Below are 9,088 nucleotides of genomic sequence, written 5' to 3'. Positions count from 1 at the left end.
CCTCATATTTCATTAAGCAAACCTTTTTCTGTTTGTTTGTTGCTAATAGAGATGGGAGTTTTTTGTTGTGTGGCCAGTGATTAATCAGTTCCAGAATCTTCAGCAAAGACAAGAATAAAATACAGAACTAGCCAGTACCAAAACTGTGTGTACATCATCTGAGGAAAGGGTCTAAAATTCAAAGCTAGTAAGTGGTTCTTTTACTGAGCTGTCTTTGCAATATTAGTCCAGGGTTCGTGGGTCGTGTTGATGACCTTTTGGCTTCACATTGCATGCACATACCCGTGCCCATAACCCAACAGTGTAGTCCAATGGAGCCCCCCTCTGCCCACTCGAACAGTCGCGTCGGACCTGGTCAAAATCATTGAAGCATAAAGCCCAATATTTGGCACTAGTAAGGTCATAAATTGTGTGTCTGAATTACATAGATAATCCCCTCAAACCTTTCGTTTTGCTAAGTAATCAGTCCTAATCAAGTCCACCTCATCTCTAAAGGCTGCTTTAATAATTTTTTTCCTTTTTGTTTTAATCACACTTGGTTTACCATGAATCTTATTCATTTGTATTTTGTTAATTTTGGTTTTGTTATAACTCTACTTTAGGGTATTTGATACCTCTGGTGATTATTTTAACTATCCCTCATCCCCTTTTCATTTAGTTCATTACCTTATGCTAGTATAACTGATTATTGCAGAACTTGTGACTTTCATTATAATTATATCTAATTGAAATGAGGTTTTTGTACCACTAGACTAGCTTAGTCAAAAAGCACATTGCATTGCCTTTCTCAGCATTCTCTGTTCTGCCATAAATCCAAACACTCTTTCTTCTCAAGCAGTATTCAATGTATTTTAGCTTAGCCTGTAGAGACTCTTGTACCATCAAGGAGTGTTTCTTTTATGTCTCCTTAAGTTCAGCAACACGGCTGTTCACTTCTTCAACTCAAGCAACTCTGCTTTTTCAAAAAAGCAGTTTGCATTTTCTGCATCAATGATTTTCTTGTTAATGTCATCCTTGAAGGTACTAACTCTTTTCTTATATCAGACCAAAACCCCTGTCTAAAGTCAGTCAGTTCTTGCATCAAATCAACTTACAAGGATTGGAATTCTGAGTGAATGGTGACCATACTTTCTTGCACTGTAGGTAGCATTTGAGCATTAGCATTTGACATGGGCTCATGGGTTTATTTTTCCATGTATTCCCCTGCCCCTCTTCTTTATCTTTTCATTGTGGAGGAATTGGTTCCTATGCAGCCATAAACTTTGGCACTTAAAAGTCCCCCGATCCTGAATTTTGTAATCAAGGATTACATGGATTAAAACCATTGTAACTAGATAAAGAATATTGTAAAGTTACACATTTACTGTAGTTGACGAATTGTAACTTTATAGTTTAAATGAGGAGGCCATTTTAAAGAGAATCTTAAATTTATCTTGAATCAAATTAGACAACACTTGTTATTTAATAGTGAATGTACCATCTAGGGTTTTAATTGTAACTACAGTTTTAGCCCAGATAAAATATTCATATTCAGCACTGGCACCAACCAAAGTTTTCTGTAGAACAATGTGTATTATTAAATATCAGTACAATATATTGTACACCATGACCCCACAAAGTATGCTAAAAAGGTTACATTTTATATTAATATGAACATATAAGCAATAGTAACATAGAATCATCACATTCTATAATTGTAAGAAAGTACATTATTCCACAAAGCTTCTGGTGACCCTAATGGGAGTGAACTCTTTGCACTGTTAAAAAACTCTCTTTTACCAAAACCTTCATGCCACTTGCTGATATTTCAATATATAAAATACAATTATATAGGAGACTACATTAATGGGATTACATGTTTTAAAATATGTTTCCTGATTTAGCTTCAGTCTACATTGCCTGTGAAGGACTAGGTATCATTCATTGCCCTCATGCTCAGAAATAATATCAAGCACCTTGATGTTCCCATAGGCTGCATCACCTGTTACTAAATCTATTTTCACTATAGAAAGGTTATAGAGAATCATGCCATACTGAATGCAATTTGTCATTGTGTCTCCATTTTTTGTAATTTTTCAGACAAGAGTTAGAGAAGTCCTGACTAATAAATTGTAGAGTAAAATATCACTATGGTCCCTGTTCCTAATATTTATGGATTTTTTTTAACTAATCAAATTCTTCACTGTATCAAAATATAATCGATCATTTTCAGTTATTTTGTGACATTTATGCACTAATGTTATTAGGTGATTGATGTAAAATTCCATTACTACTCATGGTGGAACACTGAATATAATTGGATTATTACTGAACTGCATGAAGAAAACAATCAATGACATCTACACAGCTTATACAAATTATTCTTTAGACATTAAACATTTATGAATCCAAGATAAAAGAATGAATTTAAAACTGACATTATTTTGCTATTTATTTTGATGCATTGTGTAATGCATTTAAATAATGTATTCACTATCAAAAATATTGTATATCATATGTATAAAGCGATTTCCTGGCTATACCCATTTCTTGTAGAGCCTAACCATCAGTAGTGTCTGTGGCTACCTTCTAGCGGGGGGTGGGGGGTGGGGGGGTTCTGTCCCATCTCTCTCCAGCTCTTCCACAGCAGCAGACCCTGACTCTTTCCTTTGGTAACTAAGAAGCGAGGTAGCTTATAGCCATTAAATTGGCCCACTCCATCATCTCTTCCCATAGCCACCACCATTGTTATATTTCCTGTAAGAAAACTGCAAAGATCTAATTGTTCTGTTTTATTTATAAGTAAATAAATAAATTCATCTTTAATGATATATATGTGCAATTAAAATAGGCAATTGAAACCCATTAGATGCATTGAAAACAAGCCAGGTTTAAGATGTAAAACAATGAACAGAAGTCAATGAGAGAACATATATTGTAACAGTTAAGAGCAAGGTGAGGTGTCCGTGGTTACCTGTATGGTATGATGTCAGTGATTTTCCAGACAGGCTGCTAACAATATTTGTAGCAGCCACTTTTGCATGGAGACCAGCATGATAAGCCATCTTGGGTTCACTGATATTAGAACAGTCCCCAACAGCATATATGTTGTCAAACCCCTCCACCTGCATGTGCTCATTTACTTTCAGGGCCCCATTCTCTGCCATAGACCCACCTGGAACATAATGAGACACAGAGCAGAAAACAGAGAGAGTGAGAAGAGCTGAATTAATACAAGCAAATAACAATAAAGTAAGCTTAATGTGAGAGAGAAGTCTTAATACATGTAATGATGTCACTTCCTATTCCACAATTGCTAGCAGTTTAGCTATTTGTGTTAAAAAAAAACAACAACTATGTAAACTTGTGACAGCTTAACTCTGCTCTAATGTTTTAAATTTCCCAACATGAATGATCAGTGCTATATACATGGTAGAAAAGTATAAAACATTCAGTATTAGTTTTGAAATTTCACCACTAATGTATAAGCCAGCCTCATAGAAAAAAATCTGTTGCAGAAAAAGACACCACTTAAAGAACTTTAGAGTTAAACGTTATTAGAATTTGAGATGGACCTTTATTACACCTACAAAGAACCCATTTGTAAAGGGAGCATTAAGCATATTATTTAGTTAGACAAATACAAAAAGGTAAAACCATGTACAAACATCAAGGTGCGTATGTAGACTCACAGCAGGACTGACCTAGACTGGACTTGTATGCACCTGAGTTGATCTTGTTGCCTGTACAGCAAATTGCAAGATCAATGGTGATCTGTTCTTTTTTATTAGTCTTGATCACCATGCCCTTCTGAGTCACATTGAATTCCAGCTCATTCAGATTGGATACCTTCTGTCCTACACTCAGATTAAAAGGGGAAAAAACATAAGTACAAATGAATTTTTAAATACAAATTAACACTTATAAACAGCAACAAACTAACTCAGGGAACAGAAATATTAAGCAAACCTGAACATTCATAGTAAAATCATCACAATAAAATGAATCACACTGCATTTAATTGTATCATTGGTTGAGTTCAATATAATTTTACAAGCCAAACTAAGCATTTCTGCTGTATACTTTGGGTGTATGCTAAAGGAACACGATCAGTTAAAGATATCATAAGGAGTTACCTAGTATAAGTTCTACTCCCTTTTCCAGCAGAATATTTTTGGCCTGATTTCTCACACTGAGAAGCAGTTCTGAATCAGCTAGGTCCTCATGGGAATGAATAAGAATCACCTGCATTAAAATAAAATAAATAAAATGAGCTTCCATTTCCTATTCTGATTTTCAAAATTAAATTCCTTTATTTATTTCATGCATTTACTTTGCGAGTTACATGTTTGGACCCACTCAGTGACTGATACATTGTTTGTTTTAATGTGCATGTTAATCGTAATTCTTTAGCCTAATTTATGTCATCATCTTGAGCATTGTTTTGCATATACATAAACTTGTTGTTACCACCATACCATTTACCATAATATTAATGATGTCCACTGAAATTCAGATAGTATTACAAGTGAACCTATACATAATTTTTTTTCACTTGTTTTTGTCAATGTCAATCAATCTTAAACTACAGTTTGATCAATTAACTCATTATGATCAGCCATATTATGTGTTCAACTCTTTGAAGATAAAGATAGACTTGATAAAATCAGAAAGACAATGAATAATTTGGAATATCAAATCAGACATATTGACACCATATAATCACCATAAAAAAGTTATAGATTTTACAATTATATATTTTACGTTTGCTGTTACACTCAGGACAGTTACCTTCTTGTTTGGATATTCTGTCTTGAGCTCAGCAGCCATTTCCACCCGTCACTCCACCACCAATCACAAGGACCGAGTCTGATGCCTGGATCTAAGAAAGTACAATATACTGAGAAGTAAATAAACCTGGACCATCCGTCCTGTTTATACAGACAGAGCTAATATCATAACACATGCTTGATTAACAAAGTTCCAACAAAACACTGCTTAACAGGCAGAACAGAAATCAGAGTTATTATAACAAACAGGAAGATTCACCTCTTTCACAACATCTTCATACTGCTTGACAGCTTTCTGGTAGGAATGTACAGCACTGCAATTTCCAGGAAAGGGTCCATGTGTCCCAGTGCATAGGATGAGGTGTGAATAATGAACTTCCTGTTAAAGAAAAAAAAAATCTTTAGGTTACATACAATACAATCTTTCATCATTGTAAATACTGCAGTACAACATATTTGCAAAAGATCACTTAATACCTTTCCATTGTCAAGCGCAACAATTTGTGCTGTAGTGTCAGTCTGTATGGCACGGCCTTGCAGGAAACTCAATCCAAAGGTCTCTTTGTATGGAATGAATGTCTGCTGAGCCAAGCCTGGGGGATGAAAAAAGTTGCCACTATTATTCATTTTTTACTATTTTGTTTATAATTTAAGAAATTAAAAAAAATATATATTCAGCAATGTAAATAAGTAGATAAATAAATAAAAAGTAAAGATAGTTAAAAAGGATGTCAAAACTGCTATGCAGGTTCTGCTCTCATTCAGGAGTGTGAATATATATTGGTGTTCTCTTATCAACCTTAAGTTGACTAACTTGTTTGAGTTCCCTGTTTAGATGTGTGAGATGTGTGTGTGTGTGTGTGGGTTGGGGTGAACAAGTGAATATTTATAGAATTCAGTGTGTCACTTAACATGCAATGTGATTTTGAGAAAGAATGGTTCTGTAGCTTTAGTAACTTAACTATGCCAGATATGAGTTACATCACTATGACACAGTACAACTATTTCCAATAATTATTTACTAGGCCTACTGTTTATCATACCGCTTTGAACGGAAGCACGGAGAGCTGCAATATTGTGATGGAAAGCATCTGAAGGATCAATTAACATAAAGGGCACCCCATAATATTTAAGTTCCTGGGCTGCTGCAATTCCACCAAAACCCCCACCAACAATCACCACATGGACACTGTCATTGATGGACATCTGGCCCCCCATAGTAAAGTGCCTGGGAAGTAAAAAAAAAAACATAGTAAAGTACCTGGGAAGCAAAATACAACCTTATTTGAGTCCTGTTTCTTTGTTCTATTCATATACAGTTTGTTCACAAACTTTTACTTTCTGTATACTGTATACTGGTCCCTGTAGTGGTTTGTAGTATAGCATCCAGTATGCAAGAAACGCAAATCATACTATGGGGTCACATGAAAGAAGGTTTTCTCCAATTGTGAAAGGTTTTCCACCATTGTTGCATGACGCAGTGCAGTACACCTTGAAGATAGCTCTGATCACGTAGTGGAATATTTGGCAGAGCAGCGATATCTTTGTGGTGTACAGTATCCCATCATGCAGGAACCTTCATACGTTCATGTGACCTCGTAGTATGGTTTGTGATTGACGCATACTGGATACTATATTGCATACTACTACAGGGTCCAGTATACACTATTTACAGAGTGAGGTTTGTTTACAGACTTTGTTTACAGACGTTTTTGCAGGAGTTGGAGTGCGGAAAAGTGGGCGTAGTCTTCTCTCACGGAAGCGTATTGAAAAAGATGAAGTCGTTTTCTACGGCGTTCTTTGTCTGTTGTAAAATATTTTTGTGTGGACGCTCGTGTATACTCTTCATGACTGTCCTAAAAGCCTGCCCATACTTTTGGAATCAATGACTAGACGTAAAGTTTCCTACTCCTGGTTTGTAGTTAATCCGGAAGTTATTATTGCGCAGATTTCACACACATCTACCCAGTTTCGAGATTATGGACAATTTATAAAAATACTGTGAAAATAAAATGGACGCCATACGTTAACAAAGGATCCGCTGAGGGTTTGCATGTTGTAGCAGGTTTAAATAAAGACCTCCTATAAAAAAAGCCGTTGAAATAAAGCCCCTCGGAGTAAAGCCCGCCACAGCAATTTAGGTGAAGTATCAGCCAAAGCAGTTTTGTCACAAAATGACAATGCTAATTCATGATAATTACTTTTTATTCATAACTTTTATTTTTTAGGAGGAAGATTATATACTGAAGAATTGGTCATTTTTTCTCTCATAATATGTAAACCAATTAAGTTCTCAAACATGAACTGGAGTCAATGGCAAAGCAGCACTCAAGAACTTCACTCTAAAAGGAGTAATGGTTAGTAATGGTTTTCTTGGTCTAGGTGTTGGTCACAGCTTTCATTGACATCTGTGCATTTGTTGGCATTTACTGCTGAAATGATTAATTCTAGTAAAAGTAATATTACTGTCAGAAGTATACAACACATTTTATTTAAGTCCTACAGTAGGTGCTCATACGAAGTCATTATCATTTGTGCTAGAAAACATGCAGACATGTCCCTTATCTGTCAAGGCTATAGAAAACATTTTGTACCCTGTAAGATGCGTGTTTTGAGTAATCAGATAGCAGATTGCCTCTAAATCCATGAAGTGTAGGTAGTTTGATTGTTGATTTTATCTTAATCCTAACCGCAACAGCTCTACACAGTAGACCCAGTGTTCAGCCCATCACTGGCAGGAGTACAAACACCTGTCCATTTCAGTTACATTTAATTTCAGTGTCAGATTGCTTTTTTATTCAAGGGATCAAGTACCTTATTAACATATTATGAAGTATTAGAATTGTTGACTAACATAGCTGTTATATTTTTGGCAGTTGTTTCTGTACCATAACATCATATTCTGTTACATTTACATATGTTGTGGCAAGCAAAGAGAACTCAGTAAGGCTACAAAAATGTATAATTTATGACAACTATTTTATGATGCTGAACATAAACCAACACAACTACATTCTTTCTGTATCTCATTTTAGATACAGTAAGATGAAACTCCATAACTGCAACATTGACAGATCAGGAAATTGAGCAGTGGATTAAAAGTTAGATCCATCTTGGAGACAGAGAGGAAAGATGGTGTACCAAGCAGTGAACTGAATAATCTGGTCTGGTTCCCTGCAGTGACTTGCAAATTTTTCTTGTTTTGTTTGTTTGTGACCTAAACAGTTATCATTTTTTGAAAGAAAAACTAAATTTGAACACTGAATATAAGACTAAACTTGTCAAGATGCAGTGTTCCCGTGCAATCTGTAAAACTTGTAACTTGCTTGGAATTCTAAATTTATAAAATGTTCTGGAAATACTCATGGAATCCAGAAAAAAATAATTAAATGCAGATTAGGTTACAATTTCAAATGTTTTTCACATCGAACATTTTTATGAACTGAAATTATTTTAATGTGCATATTTGTTTTATGTTTTCAAAACAATAAACAAATGAAAGCTAATTGTGAAAAGAAAATTACAAAAACAGCAATTGTTTCTAAGTAGAACTGATCTATTACTAGGTTTTAGGTGGTTAGAGGCAGGATCAGGGTTGGGGTGGTGGGCTGGTAATGCAGAACTGTGGCATTGTTTTGGTGCTAATGTGACAAATCTATGATGAACCTGGTAGATTCTCCTGGCCCATATAAGATGGATATGTGATTCATTATCTAGGACCTGAGCTGACACACAGCATACATACTGGGTGTCATACATACATAAACATACTCAAGAATTCCTCTGTCTGTCTTCTTATACATACCTGACCCACAATACGTGTGACATACGGCCCAAGGTAAAGTTGCTGTAATTTCCTCTTACAACATGTCACACATATGGCTCATGTGTGCTGTGTGTATAGGGTAAATTTATTTGGCCCAGATTTGGTCCACAACATACCTGACATTTGGCCCATATAAGGTGAATCTGTGGCAGAGTTGAGGCAGCCAGACTCAATCTGAGTCAACAGTGTCATTCAAGGCTAAATATAAGAGAACTGACAATGTGGGCCACACTCAAAAGAAACATTCATTATTGTCTGGGTAATTGTTTCATCATCTTATGCTTATTTAGTTATGTTAGAGCAAAGTGTAGGTATCGCATACTAAGATTATTATACAAGGTTATTATTTAGAACGTTTTTTGTGACATTGAAAATATAACAAAAATAGCCATTACATCAACAACTTTCTACATGTTAAGCAGCAACTGAGGTGTGTGCTTTAGGTATGATTGAGAATGTAAAATGATTGAAGGGGGAAATTTATTCAATGTGA

General features: G+C 35.3%; 1 protein-coding gene across 1 annotated transcript; it reads right to left on the bottom strand.

The window, feature by feature from the left end:
* Positions 1 to 1,916: 1,916 nt before the first annotated feature.
* aifm2 (AIF family member 2, ferroptosis suppressor) lies at positions 1,917 to 6,905 on the bottom strand. Its single transcript, XM_027016591.2, is given in 11 exon segments — positions 1,917 to 2,002; positions 2,566 to 2,736; positions 2,954 to 3,154; positions 3,684 to 3,836; positions 4,116 to 4,224; positions 4,771 to 4,813; positions 4,815 to 4,861; positions 5,029 to 5,148; positions 5,247 to 5,362; positions 5,813 to 5,997; positions 6,465 to 6,905. Coding segments are annotated over 10 exon segments (1,221 nt in total). The 5' UTR covers positions 5,988 to 5,997; positions 6,465 to 6,905.
* Positions 6,906 to 9,088: the final 2,183 nt, after the last annotated feature.

The sequence above is a fragment of the Electrophorus electricus genome, chromosome 12, assembly GCF_041902795.1.
Source record: "Electrophorus electricus isolate QZ-2024a chromosome 12, ASM4190279v1, whole genome shotgun sequence".
Taxonomy (NCBI): domain Eukaryota; kingdom Metazoa; phylum Chordata; class Actinopteri; order Gymnotiformes; family Gymnotidae; genus Electrophorus; species Electrophorus electricus.
Note: the sequence above shows the minus strand (reverse complement) of the source record. Positions and strands in the feature narration are given on the sequence as shown.